At 46.3% G+C, this 18,074-nt stretch overlaps 4 protein-coding genes and 1 long non-coding RNA gene across 11 annotated transcripts; 4 read left to right on the top strand and 1 right to left on the bottom strand.

Annotated features, from left to right (window-relative positions):
• On the top strand, positions 1 to 6,668 carry LOC136194183 (uncharacterized). Of its 3 annotated transcripts, XM_065983244.1 has the most exons (23): positions 11 to 35; positions 103 to 195; positions 258 to 303; positions 360 to 464; positions 513 to 640; positions 694 to 2,082; positions 2,132 to 2,215; positions 2,268 to 2,573; positions 2,625 to 2,879; positions 2,933 to 3,166; positions 3,225 to 3,410; positions 3,464 to 3,688; positions 3,737 to 4,621; positions 4,673 to 4,941; positions 4,991 to 5,127; positions 5,182 to 5,221; positions 5,278 to 5,430; positions 5,485 to 5,546; positions 5,600 to 5,705; positions 5,761 to 5,808; positions 5,855 to 5,947; positions 5,996 to 6,195; positions 6,248 to 6,668. In XM_065983244.1, exons 1-23 carry the CDS (start codon positions 26 to 28, stop codon positions 6,423 to 6,425), a joined length of 5,232 nt encoding a protein of 1,743 aa, XP_065839316.1. In that variant the 5' UTR covers positions 11 to 25; the 3' UTR covers positions 6,426 to 6,668. The 3 variants fall into 3 exon arrangements, with proteins under 3 accessions (XP_065839317.1, XP_065839316.1, XP_065839315.1); XM_065983245.1 differs by having other exon boundaries at positions 1 to 15; positions 64 to 195; positions 3,464 to 4,621; XM_065983243.1 differs by having other exon boundaries at positions 3,464 to 4,621.
• A 68-nt stretch (positions 6,669 to 6,736) lies between these two features.
• LOC136194199 (usherin-like) lies at positions 6,737 to 9,160 on the top strand. Its single transcript, XM_065983268.1, has 7 exons — positions 6,737 to 6,804; positions 6,854 to 6,899; positions 6,950 to 7,054; positions 7,112 to 7,239; positions 7,298 to 8,686; positions 8,737 to 8,820; positions 8,870 to 9,160. The coding sequence occupies exons 1-7, from the start codon at positions 6,759 to 6,761 to the stop codon at positions 8,953 to 8,955; spliced, it is 1,884 nt and encodes a 627-aa protein (XP_065839340.1). The 5' UTR covers positions 6,737 to 6,758; the 3' UTR covers positions 8,956 to 9,160.
• Positions 9,073 to 12,005, top strand: LOC136193992 (uncharacterized). The gene is made up of 9 exons (XM_065983000.1): positions 9,073 to 9,082; positions 9,127 to 9,171; positions 9,226 to 9,480; positions 9,539 to 9,772; positions 9,824 to 10,012; positions 10,070 to 11,273; positions 11,377 to 11,434; positions 11,735 to 11,878; positions 11,940 to 12,005. Exons 1-9 carry the CDS (start codon positions 9,073 to 9,075, stop codon positions 12,003 to 12,005), a joined length of 2,205 nt encoding a protein of 734 aa, XP_065839072.1.
• LOC136194193 (serine-rich adhesin for platelets-like) lies at positions 11,502 to 17,578 on the top strand. 5 transcript variants are annotated; one of them, XM_065983259.1, is made up of 14 exons: positions 11,502 to 11,878; positions 11,940 to 12,496; positions 12,544 to 12,623; positions 12,672 to 12,834; positions 12,897 to 13,052; positions 13,110 to 13,155; positions 13,212 to 13,322; positions 13,394 to 13,521; positions 13,582 to 14,964; positions 15,021 to 15,104; positions 15,156 to 15,458; positions 15,512 to 15,970; positions 16,027 to 17,008; positions 17,070 to 17,578. In XM_065983259.1, the coding sequence occupies exons 5-14, from the start codon at positions 13,007 to 13,009 to the stop codon at positions 17,410 to 17,412; spliced, it is 3,885 nt and encodes a 1,294-aa protein (XP_065839331.1). In that variant the 5' UTR covers positions 11,502 to 11,878; positions 11,940 to 12,496; positions 12,544 to 12,623; positions 12,672 to 12,834; positions 12,897 to 13,006; the 3' UTR covers positions 17,413 to 17,578. The 5 variants fall into 5 exon arrangements, with proteins under 5 accessions (XP_065839331.1, XP_065839334.1, XP_065839332.1 ...); XM_065983262.1 differs by having other exon boundaries at positions 12,544 to 12,834; positions 16,027 to 16,119; positions 16,171 to 17,008; positions 17,070 to 17,577; XM_065983260.1 differs by lacking the exon at positions 12,544 to 12,623 and having other exon boundaries at positions 11,940 to 12,132.
• Positions 17,059 to 17,942, bottom strand: LOC136194211 (uncharacterized). Its single transcript, XR_010671542.1, has 3 exons — positions 17,777 to 17,942; positions 17,626 to 17,721; positions 17,059 to 17,561 (listed from the first exon to the last, which is right to left on the bottom strand). It is a non-coding gene; the product is annotated as an uncharacterized lncRNA (long non-coding RNA).
• Between the last annotated feature and the right edge of the window lie 132 nt (positions 17,943 to 18,074).

Raw genomic sequence — 18,074 nt, 5'->3', positions numbered from 1 at the left:
TCGGAAGAGACACGCGTAGGAACTTATGCTAATATGTACGGGAGCTTTTATTTGGCCGTTCAGACTGCACACGACGTCTTTGTGGCTTCTCGTTCTTCTTAGGTTCTACGAAGAAAAGCGGGCCTGAAAACGCTGCCAGCGTCTTTACCATGATTCTTCGAATTGCCTTGTTCGTGCTTATTTTCTACTGCGAAGGTATGGCCTAACCTCGACAGCTTTCGGTGATAGAACCGTCAACGTAACACGTTATACGATAGGGACAAAATCGCAGTCGCTCAAAACGTCCTGCAACGGCGATGTGACGTAAGTGACACTGAATTAACGAGGGAGCGGCTAGAGATCTCAACTGTGCCGTTTAGAATCGACTGTACAAGCAAGCTAATAGCGATTAGTTCGGTTACGTTCGAGGAAGTGAACAACTGCGTATCGCGCGCTTCAGTTACTCCTCCTTGCAACTCGTCTACGTAAGAGTATAGGCAAATGAATGAGATGATTTATTCGTTCTCTTCCAGCGCTATTGACGTTGTAAGGACAGCTTGCCAGTACAAGAACTATTGCAGGGTCAAGGCTGCTGATGTTACTTTTGGAACAGCGTGCTCAGTCAGAATGTTGCTGAGCGTGTCCTACACTTGTATTTCCGGTATTTTCTTCTGCAGTGCGTGTTAATTGATTAATTAAGTAATGTTGTTTTAGGTCTACAAGGTGAACGTTATTTACGTCCACTTGTAGTGACCAAGTCATCAGTTCAACTCGAGTGGCAGAAGCACTCCAATGAAGGCAGCAATACGCAATACGTTATAGAAAGAAGATACGTTCCCGCAAGTCAACCAAGTGCCATTGCCGGATTATCTTTTGAAGGCTTTGGCTACGTCAAATTCTCCAATGATCCTTTTGATGGCGGAAAGAAATTTAAAACGAAACTATCATTTCGCACGTCAGCTCCAAATGGCCTTCTCTTTGTTGCGTTCAAGAGCAAGAGTGACTGGAAGTCGTATGCATACCTACAGCTGACGAATGGGAGATTGAAATTCGCGGTGAAAAGCGATAAAGGCTCTGTAGATCTTTCTACAACAGTGACTTTGAATGACGGTCAGTTTCATACAGTAGAGGCGGAGAAGAGAGATAAGGATTCAGAAACTCTCAAACTTACTGTCGATGGAACTAAAACGTCTAAGGGCGTTAACAAGGGCAAGGACATTGACGTTAGTGTGGACAGCGTTTACGTTGGTGGACTGACCTCGACTCAGTACGTCAAACCCGGCGTTTTTTCTCAAACAGACGGATTCATTGGGTGCATGAATATCGGTCAGCTTGAAGATTGCAAACTATTTGATTTACAGAAAAACCAGAGCTATGATAATGTTCGCTGGATTACCAATGGCTGTCCACCCGCTGTTCAGGCCGGAATGCATTTCCGAGGAACTGGTTACACGAAACTGACGCTGTCACCTACGTCGAGCGGTCGACTTATATTCAATTTTCGTATGCGAACGAGCTGGTCTAACGGTCTTCTTCTGGCCGCTTACAGCAAAGATAAAGGCGAATTTCTCTTCTTTGAGTCACGCGTCAATGGACTAGATTTGAGGTACAGAAAAGGCTACGGGCCATCGAATGGACCTTTCCTCGTTCGCGTTCGACCGAGAACAGGGAGCTTGTGTGACGGCGCGTGGCACACAGTCAGCTTAGCAATAGACACAACGTCTATAGTCGTTACCGTCGACGGCGTTGCATACAGCACTCCTTCCAAAATAACCAATGTGCAGACGTATACTTCTGATATTATACAAAACTTTTATCTCGGAGGCCTGGAACATAAAGGGAGTTCACCAACAATGGTCGAAAGAGCGTTTGGGTATGGCGTGAACGTTACGAGCTACGGAGGTTGTTTGGCAGATTTTGAGGTTAATGGACAGCTGGTCGACTATGTAAAGAACAGAATCCTCAGCTTGAACGTCAGCTTTGCCGGATGTCCAGACTTCACGTGGGAAGGTCCAACGTGCGCGGATCAAGTTCTTCACGTTGGTTCAAAAGGAAAAAGCGAAGAACGTCTAACGGATACTAATGGGGTCAAAGCCTTTACAGGTTCGTTACAAGTAATAGCATTCCTTTCTCTATTCATGTTTCATTACAGAGTATTTATATCGAGTCACAGCGAAAAGCGGATCAGGCGCCCATGTGCCCAGTAAATGGATAGTAGTGCGCACTGGAGAAGATAGTATGGAATTTCAATTTTTTTGTTAGCGCTTATTAACGATCTCATTTTCTAGAGTCTTCTAGTGGACCTTCACCGGAGTTGGAATACGACGGTAGCACGGGTAAGGGAACATTTCGCTGGACCGGACCCCCGGCAACTGTCAAGGACGGCACGTCATACAATATAAAATACTCTGAAGTTTACCAAGGATCGACGGTTCCGTCATCTGATCTCAAGTTTAACGACGACCTACAGGATATATCTCTTCCTTATTCTTCCGTCGTTTCACCGTCGACTACTTATGTTTTTGCAATTACCGTTTCGTTAGACCAAGGCTCCGTTACGTCTAGTTATGCACGTATAACGACCAATGGACGAGGTATGTAACATAGGGCATAAGACATTTCAAATGCCTCATCTTATTGCATAGAATGTCGTCGGACTCTGTATCGTGGTACGTACTATCGTGGGACGACGTCCATTAGCGTCGACGGCCAATCGTGTCTCAACTGGTCGGAACTGAGCACCTACTCAAATTTATTAGCTTTGTATCCGGAATCGGGTTTGGGCAATCATTCGTATTGTCGCAATCCTATATCGGAAAATCGAACGATGCCGTGGTGCTACACGGACAACACGGGTGGATGTCTCAACTGGACCTACTGCAACATAGACGAGTGCGAGGGTAGGTCTTTTGCCGTTAGCGACATGCTTTTTATTTTTACTCTCATTATTTAGACACGACATGTTACAGCTCGCTGGACAATGGGTACGGGTATAGGGGATTGAATACGGATAAGAGTTGCGTGTCGTGGAAACAATTTACGACGTTTCCCGTGTCTCAATACGCAGCAGCCGGACTTGGTGATCACAGCTACTGTCGAAATCCTGATCCGCAAACAAGGTCAAAGCCATGGTGTTATGAATCAGATGGTAACAAACGCGATTGCTCCGTTAAAGAGTGCACCAATGGTACTGCATGCGCAAATTTCAAATTTTCTGTTTCTTAATATGTCGGTTTGCTTTTCAGATGTGTCTATTGTAAATTATGTATGTGGTGGAGACTCGGATGGTAACGACAAATGCGTCTTTCCGTTCGTCTATAAAGGGAAGCGGTTTTTCGAGTGCACTTCTTTTGATCGTGACGCTCCTTGGTGTTCAATAAAGAACGACGGAGGCCAGGCAATGAAAGAGTGGGCGTACTGTCTTTGTCCTAGTGAGAAGCTATTACACAGGAGTAAATTTCTGTATTTTTATTTATTTATTTAGAACCGTCGATTTCTCTATCTTTACCCACTTACTCTCCTCCTGTCAGTGGACGAATTGACGGTACCTGCCTTGCAGTTTCTACCACGGCAACGCCTACGACCGCGGCTCCTAGTTCGGTGGCCCCAACGACGGTCTCACCTACGACTTCGACTATGTCTGCTACAACTACCTTCTCTCCTACGACTTCTTCGGTCTCACCTCCCACAACATCAGAGACGTCTTCATATCTTCCTACAGCGTCAAATGCCGCACGCACGCCTTCTTCAACTACAGCTCCTCCTACAGCGTCAAATGCCGCACGCACGCCTTCTTCAACTACAGCTCCTCGCACAACGTCAAGCATTTCAACGGCGCCAGTCTCACCGACGAATTCAAGGACTGTTGCTGTCTCAACTGTGGTCTCGAGTTCTACTGCCGCAACTACAATATCTTCTACAACTATGGATACTGCAACTTCAATCTCGACTGATTCTTCAAAGGCCACTTCTACAACTACGTCCCTGCAGACTGCTTCTACGGCCGCTTCTTCAGCTTTATCTGCAACGTCAGGCATTCCAACTATACCAGTTTCACCAACGAATTCAAGGAGTTCTGACTCAAATTCAGCCTCAGAAACAAATTCTGCTGCTGCAACAACGATTTCTTCCGTGACAACTTCGAATACTGCAACTGCGGTCTTGGCTACTACTTCAAAGGCTACTCCAGCAGCTACGACTTCGACGGGTGCTTCTTCGACTGCTTCTTTAACGGCGTCTGTCTCTCGTACATCTTCAAGCAACCCGTCCTCGCCGGTCTCATCAACGATTTCCGCTGCACCTTCTAATACTACTGCGAAGGACGATTCTACAAGCACTTCTGCGACTGCAGAAATTCCTTCTTCTGGGTCGAGCTCAGGTGATTCTGACTTGCGAACAGAAGCGACTTCTTCTCAGACGCCACTGTCAGCAACGTCGAGTGAATTGTCGTCTACCACAGCACAGACGTCTTCGCATTCGACTACGAGTCCTGCAGTAAAAGATATCACAGACAAGTCTAGTGGCATGAACATCGGAATAGGGGTGGGTGTAGGAGTCTTCGTCATTGTCGTACTCGTCGTGGTTGCTGTAATTGCGTGTCGAAAACGCACAGCATCGAACGCGTATCCCGTGAAAGAGGAAGGTAAGTTACAGCGATGCTTTATGCCGTTGTCTTCGACATCTCGTCGTTTAGCTATGGAAATGGATCTGCGCAGCTCACGAATACACTCGCCAAGTTACGCCGTCGTTTTGCCGTTTAGTGAGGAAGAAGATTCGCCGTCATTTGAATACCAGGACTCTTCCGTGCTTCAAAACTTGTCTAAGCCGACGTCTGAGTACTACCAACCGGTCGAGGTTACCACTGAACCGAAAACGGCTCGCGTATGCCAAAGCCCCGACTCCCAGGACGATGGTCACTACGAAGTACCGGTCACCTTAGCTCAAGCTCAAGCCGAGCGAAAAGCAAGACTATCAAGATTTTCTTTTCTTGTCGTAGTATGCTCTGCTTTAGGTCATCGCGGAATCTAAAGGAGATATTTACTGGGAGCCAGCAACGTCGGAAGAAAAGTTGTATGACCAGTTGACTGCGGCGAAGTTTCGCGTTTTGGAGAGATCTTCAGTTGAGCTGAAAGAAGTACTAGGAACCGGGTAAATAATGTTTTTATAGCAGTACTATGCTTTATTTTCTACTGTCATTTTTAGTGAGTTTGGAACGGTTGAGAGAGGCATCTGGACAGATAAGGTTCAGTCACTATAACACAGGTGATTTTGTGCCATACTAGTAGTTCTTTTCTAAAGGATTCTAAACGTCCTGTTGTGGTGGCCGTGAAAACGTTGAAGTCAGAGTCGAAGGAGAACAAAGTCAAGTTTCTTCAAGAGGCTGCAATTATGGGCCAGTTTAGCCACCGAAATGTTCTTGTAATGTACGGAGTCGTTCTCACTGGAAAACCGGTAAAGTAGAAGCGCACTGCGAGTCCACTACTATACTGTACATGTTCATTGCAGTTGATGGTTGTCTTGGAAATTTTGCCGAAGGGTGATTTGAAGCAGTACTTGCAGTCAATCGCGTAAGTATCTGTCAATTTACGCGGAATAGAAGTATCACTTTCTATTGTTCTAGAAGCGAGGACACGTTGCCTTTGGATCTGCCTGCTCGATTTGTGCAGATGGCTCGCGACATAGCTGCCGGAATGGAATACTTGGCAAAGCGATGTTTTGTTCACAGGGTATAATAGGAGGTCTCTAACGTTTTGCCTGTTTGCAAAATTGGTGTTTATTAAGGACCTGGCGGCTCGTAACGTTCTACTTGATGAAAAATTAGTTTGCAAGGTTTGCTCAATTTCGTGAACGCCATCGTTTTCGTTTCGTTCGTTAGATTGCTGATTTTGGCTTATCAAGAGATTTGTCCGACGGCAGTTACTACGTCACGAAAGGAGGACAAATCCCCATCAGATGGACCGCGCCTGAGGTAAACGGAGTCTCTACGTTCCTCAGGCCAGTGAAAAATTTTTTGTAGGCAATCAGCTTTCGAAAGTATTCAACATCAAGTGACGTCTGGAGTTACGGCATCGTTCTTTATGAAATCTGGACTGTTGGGAAACGTCCTTACGGCCAAAGAAAGAACAATGCCGTTATTGACCTACTGGAAACTGGCTATCGTCTTCCTCCACCTCCAGGCTGTTCTTACGCTATATATGAACTCATGATTGAGTGCTGGTAAAAAGTACACATTATTAAATCAATTGATTAATAACGAAGACGTTCGCAGGAATCCTGATCATCACAAACGACCCACTTTCAACGCAATAGCCACTCGTATCTCTCAGCCTGAAGACGCGCTGTTGGGTTTCAAAGAGAATAGCGAATCAGTTATGGGAAATGTAGGTGATGCTTTGGAAGTGTCTCAGTCAGCGTACGAAGTGCTGCAAAAAGCGTACAAGGCGTAAAGCGCCTATTCCTATTTGCATTTTGATTATTTGACCTTTTCTGTAGAGAACGATCTTTTTATCTACATATACGTGTGCATATGCACACATGCATTCATGAACATAATCGAATCGTGTCTAATCCTCAAGACTTAGTGTTTTTGAATGAATTTTTTAGGAAGCTCTTCTTGGTCTTCAAACACTGCATGCTAAGTTTTTCCGTGTCTTGTAATGGAGTCTAAATTAGTAGAGGCAAGAATAAAATCAGTAGACTTCAGTTATACGGGAGCTTTTGTTAGGCACGTGCTGTCGTTTTGATCGTTGTCTCTCTCCCAAAACGAAGTCTTCAGGATCATGATTACTCGTTTTGCTATTCTTGCACTATACTGGTGCTGCCAAGGTTCAGTAGGTCTAGGTACTCACCGACCACGAAGCTAACGTTCTGTTAGGGACGAATTCGCTGACTCTCACCGCCTGTGACAACGGCTTTGGCCAGTAATTGGCTCAGATGTAGTCTGACTACCTATCTTAGCAACGCCTTTTAGAATCAATTGCAATAGCAATCTAATAACGATCAGTTCGGTCACGTTCAAAGAAGTAAACGATTGCGGATCGGGAACTGAAGTGGTCCCTCCTTGCAGTTCGTCAACGTAAGGGTAGTGTCCAAAATATCTGAAAAGGGATGACGATGCGTGTGTCTCTTCCAGCGCCATCGACGTTGTGAAGACGGCATGCGAGTATCGGAGCTACTGTGAGTTGCGCGCTTCTAATGTTTCTTTTGAAACAACGTGCTCGGGCAAAATGTTGCTGAGTGTGTCATACTCTTGTGTTGCGGGTACACAGACTGATAGATGCTATGATGCCAGTCGGTCTAATTAATTGTTTACTCATAGGTCTACTGGGTGACCGTTATCCTACTCCAGTATCAGTGAGGAAGTCGTCAGTTAAACTCGAATGGCAAAAGCATGACCAGGAAGATGACAATACTAAATACGTTATAGAGAAAAGATATGTTCCTGCGAGTCAAACCAGTGCCATTGCCGGATTATCTTTTGAAGGATTTGGCTACATCAAGTTCACCCGGGGAGACGCTTTTGATGGCGGACGTTCGTTTATAACGAAACTGTCATTTCGAACGTTTGTTCCAGATGGTCTGCTCTTCGTTGCCTTTAAAGACGACTGGTCATCATATGCATACCTTCAGCTGGCGAATGGAAAGCTGAAATTTGCTGTTAAAAGCGATAAAGGCTCTTCAGATATTACTACGACAGTGGCGTTAAATGACGGTCAGTTTCATACAGTAGAAGCGGAAAAGAGGGAAAGCACGAAAAGGACTCTTAAGCTCACTGTTGATGCAGTTTTAAAGTTTGTGGACGTAAATAGCGGCAAGGACATCGCTGTTAGTGTTAACAATGTTTACGTTGGAGGAATCACATCTGACCAGGTTGCAAGCGCTTCTAGTGTCTTGTCTCACACAGAACCCTTCATCGGGTGCATGCAAATCGATCAATTGGATAATGATCGAGCGTTTGATTTATTGAAAAACCAAAGCTATGAGAATGTTCGCTGGAGCTCCAATGGCTGTCCTCCAGCGGTTGACAAAGGAATGCATTTCCGAGGCACTGGTTACGCAAAGTTGACTTTGTCGTCGTCCTCAAGCATCCAGCTTCAACTCAGTTTCAGAATGCGAACAAGTTGGCCGAACGGTCTTCTTCTAGCTACCTACAGCAATGACGAAAGCAAATTTCTTTTCATAGAGTCTCGTGGTGATGGATTGGATTTGAGGTACAAGAAAGGTGACCAGTCGGCAGATGGACCTTTTTTCTTTCGCGTTCGGCCTAAAGACGCGAGCTTATGTGACGGCGCGTGGCACACGGTGAACTTGACAATAGACACGACGTCTCTCGTGGTTTCAGTTGACGGAGTTTCTCACCGAACTTCATCTGAAATACCTGACGTGCTCACGTATTCGTCCAAAATTCTGGAAAACCTTTATCTCGGTGGCATGGAGCACAAGGGTGCTTCACCAACAATGGACGAAATAGCTCTTGGATATGGTGTTAACGTGACAAGTTATGGAGGGTGTTTGGCAGATTTAGAGGTCAATGGACAACTGGTTGACGTTCCAAAAGTGAGGAGTGCCAGCTTGAACGTCAGCTTTGCCGGATGTCCAGATTTTACGTGGAACGGTCCGACATGTCAAGATCAAATTGTTCAGGTTGGGATTAAGAGCAAAGGTGTAGTGACCCTAAAAGACACTAGCGGAGTTGAAGCTTTCTCAGGTTGGTCAATTTTCATGATCGCGTTTTTTATGTATACGCATGAGACTTAGAATATTTGTATCGAGTCTCAGTTGAAAGCGGATCAGACGCTCTCGTCCGTAGTAACTGGATAGTGGTGCGCTCAGGAGAAGATGGTAATTGATGTTGAAGATTTGTTGTACGTTTTGACATATTTCCGTTTAGCGTCGTCTAAAGGCCCGTTACCGGAATTGGAATACGACGGGATCAAGGGAAAGGAACGTTCAGATGGACGGGACCGCCTGCGATAGTCAAAACTGACTCATCGTATGATATAGAATACTCCGAAATTTACCCGGGAACAGCGGTTCAATCATCGGCACTCACATTTATTACTATACACCCTGTATCGCTTCCTCATATTTCTGATGTTGCAGCGTTGACTGCGTACACATTTTCAATCACTGCTACGCTTGTCCAAGGCTCCGTCACGTCAGGTTATGCTGTTGTGACGACAAAGGGAAGAGGTAGATAAATTAATTAAAGACGTTGATGGCTTATTGGTAGCATATATTTCCTAGAATGTGTTCGATCTCTCTTTAACGGTACTTACTATCGAGGTACGACGGACGTCAGCGCTGATGGCAGATCGTGTCTCAATTGGTCAGAGCTGAGCACGTATTCAAATTTGGTTGCTCTGTATCCGGAAGCGGGTTTGGGCAATCATTCCTATTGTCGCAACCCTATATCGGAAAGTCGAACAAGGCCGTGGTGCTACACAAATAACACCGGCGGATGTCTCAATTGGACTTACTGCGATATAGACGCGTGCGAAGGTAGGTCGACATACAACACGAAGTTCTACTCTGTCATATTGCTTATTGGACTTTCTAGACTCGAATTGTTACAGCACTGTTGACAAAGGATATGGGTATAGGGGATCCGGTACGGATGGAAATTGCGTGTCGTGGAATCAATTTACGACGTTCCCCGTGTCTCAATACGCCGATGCCGGACTTGGCGATCACAGCAACTGTCGAAATCCGGATCCGGAAACAAGATCAAAGCCGTGGTGTTATCGTTCAGATGAAAGAATCATCGATTGTTTGGTCAGCAAGTGCAGAAGCGGTATTGTACTATTATTCTGACCTTAGTTATACCCACATGGTTTTTTTGCAGATTTTCCCTCCGTAACGTATGTATGCGAAGGAAACTCGGGAGCCGACCAGTACAAATGCATTTTTCCATTCATCTACAATGGAACGCGATTTTTTGAGTGCACTTCTTTCGAGAAAGGCATTCCGTGGTGCTCGACGAAGAATGATGTCAATGGTAACATGGAAATGTGGTCTTATTGCCTTTGTCCGAGTAAGCAGCTTAGGGTATAGAAAGCAATATATTCGTTTTAATTAAACATGATTTTAGAGCCGTCCAATTCGGTACCTCAATCCTCTTTTTCTCCTCCTCCCGCCGGTAAGAGAATCGACGGCACCTGCCCTTCAGTTACAACGACGGAACCTCCTACGACTTTGGCTCCGATGTCATCGTCTGCTAGTACGAGTGCTTCAACTGCGGCTTCAACGACCGCGGCCGTAACTACGATGTCTTCTACGACTGCTTCTGCGACGACAACTGCCGCAACTACGAGCTCTCCTCCAACTTATGCTGCGACGACCGCTGCTGCTGCAACTACGATCTCTTCCACGACTTTGAATACCGCATCCAACGCCCCAGTGGCGCCGTCAAATACCGCTGCAAGTTCGAATGCCGTTACCACGGCATCCCTGACGACTTTGGCTACAAACACTGCTGCACCAACGGAAGTCTCTTCTACTTCTGCTTCTTCTACAGTCTTCTCTACTCTGACTGCTGCTACGTCTTCGGTCCCCACTACTCCTACCACTGGGATTCCTTTGAGCACTGTCCGTTTAAAAACTGGTTCACCAACTGCAGGCTCTTCCGATACTTCTGCTACAACTCAAAAGTCACGGTCTCGAACGCCGACGTATCGGTCGTCAATGAAGACGTCTGGTGCTCCATCGACACCTCTTCGTACGACTTCGCCAACCAGTAAGAAATCTTCTCAGCCGCCGCTGCACACGTCGGAGACGTCAAGTGACTGGCGATTAACCGCCGCCGCGCAGCCGACGTCTCCGCAAGTCAGTTTGGAAGTGTCGCTTGCAAGCACTTCGACATCAACGCCAGCACAAGCAGCTAATAGCGGCAGCTCGTCTTTTGTTTTCATTGGAGCAGGGGTTGGTGGTGGAGTTGTCGTTATTGCTATTGTTATTGTGATTGCTGTCTTTGCCTGTCGAAGAGGCAACAGCAACGGAAAGCCTTCGGGAGACTACGACCTTAGCCCTAACCCAATGTATGATTTTACCAATGCTCCTTCGTCAGTCTTCACTCTTCGGCCAGCAGAAACGCAAACAGAAAACGAATTCGAGTATATATACGGCATCGAAGGAGGAAGGGAGAAATGCGAGGAATCGACGTACAACAGGCTGGATTTCGCTGAGTCTAATTTTCAATCAGGAGGCAGTCTGTATAACACTCTTCAATTCTCAACCCAATCTGGCCCAGAATTTCCATCGATGTCTCGCGCAGACGACTATGACCACATTGAAAGGCTCTCACACCGTGACGTCGCCGTTCAACCGCAGAAGAAATGACTCGGAGTCAGACAGTTCTTTTTCCTATTTTGTCTATCATTTTGCTACTTTTCGTTTTAGCAACTATTTGACGTTGCCTGGAACAGATTTCGGCTTGAGAGGCATCATTCTAGCGCGTGTGGGTGGCGAGAAACTGCGGAAAAGTGCTTTTAATACGGGAGCTTCGATGAGACTAGGGTCGTCTCCTCTTTTACGTTCTAACGGCGAGTTTAGCGTTGCGCTTCCGTGCAATTCTCTTCTGGCGCGACGTCGTGCTGCCACGGGCTTCTGAAGTCTATTGCAGTGTAGGAGTGTCCCCCGTTTTACGCGAAAACCGAATGCTGCTTCAATTGTTCTGATAGTGAGAAGGCAGTGAGAAGTGCACCAAGGCTCGACGTCGGTCGCGCTGCCCAAGTTCGAGCCCGAGCCCTTCCTCAAGGCTCTGAATAACCCCGAGGCGACGGCGCGTACGATCGACGAGGACGGGTGGCTGCACACGGGTGACATCGGCTACCACGACAACGATGAGTTTCTCTACGTAACCGATCGTCTCAAGGAGCTGATCAAAGTCAAAGGCTTTCAGGTGACACAGTGGTCCACGCCTACGCATCTTTTTATTTCATATCTATTGATGATGTTTTTAGGTTGCTCCGGCGGAGCTTGGGGGTTTGCTTTTGACTCATTTTTCGATATTGCCGATGCTGCTGTGATTGGCGTTCCCGACGATCCGGTTTGACGATTGGCGAGAGTGACGTGTGTGATTTCGTGGCCACGTTGTCGGCTCCTCATAAGCATCCTAACGGCGTCGTTGAGTTTGTTGATGCCATTCCCAAGTCGGTAAGATCCTACGGAGATGCTTGAGAGATAGAAAGGTCTAGACAACGAGCTACTCTCTCTCCCTCTCTCTTTTTTATTGTTGTCCGGTTTGTACTTTTCAAAGATTGTTTTGCAAGGCTGTGTACGATTACCAATTGATGCGCAAGCTGTACTTACATCCTTTTAGAGTGCAGTAGAGTGCAATTCGCTCTACTGTACTCTACAAAAGAAATAGTACAGGAGCATGGATCATGATCGTGCGAATCGCCTTGCTCTCGCTTCTTTTGTGCCACAAAAGTTTGATTTTGCCGAGGCAGTGGCAGAACGTTTACGTTAGGGATCAACACCACCGCTTGTAACGACATGCAGCGTCACGCACGTACCGGTAGACTTTCGGAACTTAGCTACTAGCTACATGTATCTCAACTTTAGAATCAACCGTAAAGGAGAGCTGATGGCGATTAGTTAGTCACGTCAATTGCGTATATCGCGAGCACTCTATTAGCGCTAATGTATGAATGTCGTGCTTTCACATTTGCTTGCACATGTTCCATGTATAGCGTATTGGGACCCACTTTTCTGCATTCGCCTAACAAGGAAAGTGGTGTGCAACGACGAGTGAGGAAAACCTATCAGGAAATGGAGAAGCGGTATATTATCGTACGTTCACGTTATGGGCCGTATCGCGCATACGTTCGATTCCGAATATAAACGTTCAGTCGGGTAAGCAGAGTTTGCTAACTTATTCCCAGCGACTATGTAAATTAATTAATTAATTAATGCAGAGAACGGTAGGGCAGAATGCAAACAATAGACGGGAACTTTAATCGCGGCGTGATCTTCCTTTCCTTTATCTCAGAAAACGCGGACAAGAAAGGCTGCCAGCGTCTTCACCATGAATCTTCGAATTGCCCTCTTCGCGCTTATTTTCTGCTATGAAGGTGCGTCTTATGGTCTCGGCAGGTTTCGGTTCCAGAACGTAACACGATATACGTTAGGAAGCAAGTCGCAATCACCCGCCACAGTCTGTAACGGCGTCGTCGCGTAAGTGGCACTAAAAATACGGGTGTGGCTATATGCAGAACCACTTTGCCTTTCAGAATCAACTGTCAAAACAAGCTAATAGCGATTAGCTCTGCTACGTTTGAAGAAGTGAACAGTTGTGCAGCTGGGATGCAAACTTCAGTTACTCCTCCTTGCAACTCGTCAACGTAAGCCGCGAGACGAAAGATGTATCTAATGTGGGACGATTCATTCATGCATTTGTTCATTCTCTTTCCAGTGCCGTTGACGTTGTAAAGACAGCGTGCCAGCACAAGACCTACTGCAGGTTAGCGGCTGCTGATGTTACTTTTGGAACGACGTGCTCAGACAAGATGTTGCTGAGTGTCTCCTACACATGTCTTTCCGGTACGTATTTTTCTTCTGCAGTGGCCTGTTGCTCAAATAGTTATGTAATTGGCGTATAAGGTCTACAGGGTGATCTTTATCTTCATCCGCTGAAAGTGACCAAGTCGTCAGTTCAACTCGGGTGGCAAAAGCATTCAAACGAGGATGACAATACGAAATACGTTATAGAGAGAAGATATGTTCCCCTGAGTCAGCCAAGTGCCGTTGCCGGATTGTCTTTTGAAGGCTTTGGCTACATCAAATTTGCGAGTGATCCTTTTGATGGCGGAAAGAAATTTACAACGAAACTGTCATTTCGAACGTCAGCTCCCAATGGACTTCTCTTTGTCGCTTTCAGGAGTGACTGGTCGTCGTATGCATACCTACAGCTGACAAATGGGAAACTGAAATTTTCTGTGAAAGGCGACAAAGGCTCTGTAGATGTTTCTGCAGCAGTTAATTTAAATGATGGTCAGTTTCATACGGTAGAAGCGGAGAAGAGAGAGAAGGATTCAGACACTCTCATACTTACCGTTGATGGAACTAAAGTGTCTGCAGACGATAGCAACGGCGAGGATATTGACGTTAGTGTGGACACCGTTTATGTTGGTGGACTGGCCACGGGTCAGTTGGTTAAATCCGGCGTTTTTTCTCAAACAGACGGATTCATTGGTTGCATGAATGTGGAACAGCTTGACGACAGCAGGTCATTTGATTTACTGAGAAAACAGGGCTATATGAATGTACGCTGGAGCTCCGATGGCTGTCCTCCCGCTGTTCAAGCCGGAATGCATTTTCGAGGAGCTGGGTATGCTCAACTAACGCTGTCGTCTTCGCTGAGCAGTCGGCTTCAATTCGGTTTTCGAATGCGAACGAGTTGGTCAAACGGTCTTCTTGTTGCCGCTTACAGCAGCTATAGAAGCGATTTTCTCTTTGTTGAGACCAGCGTCGATGGACTCGATTTGAGATACAGGAAAGGCTTTGGGGTATCAGATGGACCTTTTCTTGTTCGCGTTCGACCAACGGCTCTGAGCTTGTGTGATGGCGCCTGGCACACAGTCAGCTTAGAAATAGACACAACGTCTATAGTTGTTACTGTCGATGGCGTTACACACCGCACCTCTTCTGAAATAACTGATGTCTCGGCGTATTCGTCTGAAATTATGGAAAACTTTTATCTTGGAGGCATGGAACACAAAGGCAATTCACCAACTATGGACGACGTAGCGCTTGGATATGGCGTGAACGTGACGAGTTATGGAGGCTGTTTGGCAGATTTCGAAATAAATGGTCAGCTGGTTGACTACGCAAAAAAGAGAAGCGACAGCTTGAACGTCAGCTTTGCCGGATGTCCAGATTTCACGTGGGGTGGTCCAACGTGCGTAGATCAAGTTCTTTACATTGGTTCAATAGGAAAAGGCAGAGAATCTCTAACGGACAGTAATGAAATCAAGGCTTTCACAGGTTTGTTACATAGGTAGGTAAGAAAAATTTGTTATGCTTTTCAATTTGTATTTTAGAGTATTTGTATCGACTTGCCATCAAGAGCGGATCAGGCGCTCTCGTTCGTGGTCCATGGGTTGTTGTACGCGCAGGGGAAGATGGTATGGTGCTTTCGCAGATGACAGCAGAGATATAGACGTTTTTCTTCCTAGAATCGTCCACAGGGCCGTTGCCTCAGTTGGAGTTCGACGGTACCTTGGGGAAAGGAACATTTCGATGGACCGGGCCACAGGCAATTGTCAAGGACGACACGTCATATGAAATAGAATTCGCTGAAGTTTACCAGGGAACGACTTTTCAGCCATCGGCTTTTACGTTTAAAGATATCAAAAGTGTTTCTCTTCCTCATGTTTCGGACGTTGCGGCATTGACAATGTATACGTTTAAAATTACTGCTTCACTGACCAAGGGCTCCATCACGTCGGATTACGCTAATGTAACGACGAATGGAAGAGGTATTCTGAGAAGGTTCTCAAAGCGATACTGCTATTGTACATCTATTTCGTAGAATGCCGTCGGACTCTCTATCGCGGCGCGTCCTATCGCGGTTCGGCTGCTGTTAGCGCCGACGGCAGATCGTGCCTCAATTGGTCTGAGCTGAGCACGTACGCGAATCTTCTCGCTCTCTATCCAGAAGTGGGTTTGGGAAATCATTCTTATTGCCGTAACCCTATATCGGAAAATCGAACGATGCCGTGGTGTTACACGGAGAAAATCGGCGGCTGTCTTAACTGGACCTACTGTGATATAGACAAGTGCGATGGTAACTTCACAGATGGTCTTCCCTCAGTAACATATGTATGCGGAGGAGATTCTGGCAGGGGAGACACCGAATGCATTTTCCCCTTTATCTATAATGAAAAGCGGTTTTTTGAGTGCACTACTTTTGAAAGGAGTGTTCCATGGTGTTCAACGAAAAACGACAATAGTGGAAAAATGACTAAGTGGTCATATTGTCTTTGTCCCAGTGAGAATCATTTTGTTCTGTTGAAAAGGCAATATTGTATTGTGTTTTTCATTTAGAGCCCTCACTTTCTATTTCTCAACCTACCTTTTCTCCTCCTGCCAATGGAAGAATCGACGGAACCTGTTCTTTGCGTCCCACAACTACGCCTGGTAAAGTAAAAGTGACGGTTTCTACCATGACCGCGAGTACCTCTTCTACAGTTACAGCTATTCTTACGTCTTCTGAGGCCGCTACGTCTGCGGCCTCACCTTCTACGACTTCAGAGGCTCTTCCCACTGCGTCTAATACCGCACGCACGTCTTCAGAAACTGCCTCAAGTACTGTCTTAAGTTCTAATGTAGCAACTGAAACTGCAGTTTCGACTACTTTGAAGGCCACTACTACAGCTACTACATCTCTGCAGACTGCTTCTGCGACCGCTTCTTCTGCTTCGTTCTCTCGCGCAACATCAAGTCTCCCAACTTCACCGAGTAGCGCTGGCTCAACCACGGTCCCAAGTTCTAATGCTGTAACTACAATCTCTTTCACGACTTCGTATGCTAAAACTGCAGCAGTCTCGGCTACTTCTTCAAAGGCCGCTACTACAAATACTCCTCTGCAGACTACTTCTGCGGCGGCTTCTTCTGCTTCATTTTCTCGCGCAAGATCAAGTATCCCAACTTCACCGAGTAGTCCTGACTCAACTACGGTCTCAGCACCGAATTCTCCTGCTACAACTACAGTTTCTCTTGCGACAACTTTGATAACTGCTGTGGCTGTCTCTACTACGCTTGTTGCAACCACCGACTCTTCGGCTACGGTTCGTTTGAAGACTCCTGGAACTCTTGCGGCTGCAACTAAAGTCTCTTCAAATAGCGCTACGACTCCAGTGAGCGGTACGTTTGCTGATACGTCGACGTTGCAAACTACAGCAGAAGGTGGCAACCTTGGGACGCCACAGGAGTTACCTTCCGCTTCGTCTTCTTTTCTGGCAATTGTTGTGGGATCGGCAATTGGAGCACTGGCGCTGCTTAGTCTAATTATAGCGGTCATTGCGTGGTAAGAGAAGCAACTTAAACAAGATTTTGACACTACCCTTCAAGGTTTGTTGTCTTTATAGGCGATGCAAGAAAAGTAAAACAAAAAGACAAAATTATGAATTCGACCTGGACCCTAACCCGCTATACGGTGATTCCAAAAGTAATACTACTTCATCGGTCTTCATTCTAAGTCGAGCACAAGCGGAAGAAGATCAGAGAGAAAGTGAAAGCGATTTCGTCACTGTAGAAGGGATCCAGGAGAATCGTGAAGAAATAGAATCAACGTACAACAGGCTCGGTTTTGCCGAGTCTGATTTTCCAAGCCAGCTTTACAGCACTCTTCGATTCTCAACGGAATCGGGCCCAGGATTTCCTGCGACGCTTCGTGCAGGCGACGACTATGACCACATCGAAAGACTGTGAGAGAACTCTCATCGTGACGCTTTTGAACCGCCGATCGACGAAATGACGCGGAGTCAGGCCGTTTTATTTTTCCATTTTGTTTTACATATCACGTTGTTTCTTTTCGTTTTAGCAACTTTCGATCTGACGTTGCCTGGCATATGTCGGCTCTAAAAAGCAGCTCTTCGAATTCCTATGGTGCGATCAAACTCTTGCTGCATAGGTCCCTCTTACTCTCTGGGAATGCTCTAGCCTTCTGCGATGGGCCTCGTTATAGGAGTAGAAGCATCTATGACCCGGAGTAATGTCGGGGAAAAAGTCTTCGCTCAGCTGTATAACAAGAAGTCATGAAGACAGCGTGCCTAAGAGTTACAGTAGACACTACCTCCCTCCCTCAAACGATCTTTTTTTCTATTTTTTTCTAGTCGATGTTTCTTTCGTTCGTGCAACTCCCTGGCGCGGGCTCTAAAAGGCAGCTCTTCGACCTTCTACGGTGAGACCAAACTCTCTCGGAATGTTTTCTTCTTTACAACGTCCCTCGGGCTAGGAAAGAAGCGAGTACGGCAAAAAAACTGACATAGGTAAGTTTGCCTACGGGGCTTCGACGAGGCCCGGAGTAAGGTCGTCTCCAAACTGAATCTATGTCCAAACGGCGAGCTCTTCGTAGTAGGAGGTAAATGGCG

This window comes from Oscarella lobularis, chromosome 12 (genome assembly GCF_947507565.1).
Source record: "Oscarella lobularis chromosome 12, ooOscLobu1.1, whole genome shotgun sequence".
Lineage (NCBI taxonomy): Eukaryota > Metazoa > Porifera > Homoscleromorpha > Homosclerophorida > Oscarellidae > Oscarella > Oscarella lobularis.
This window is presented reverse-complemented; position numbering and strand designations above follow the sequence as displayed.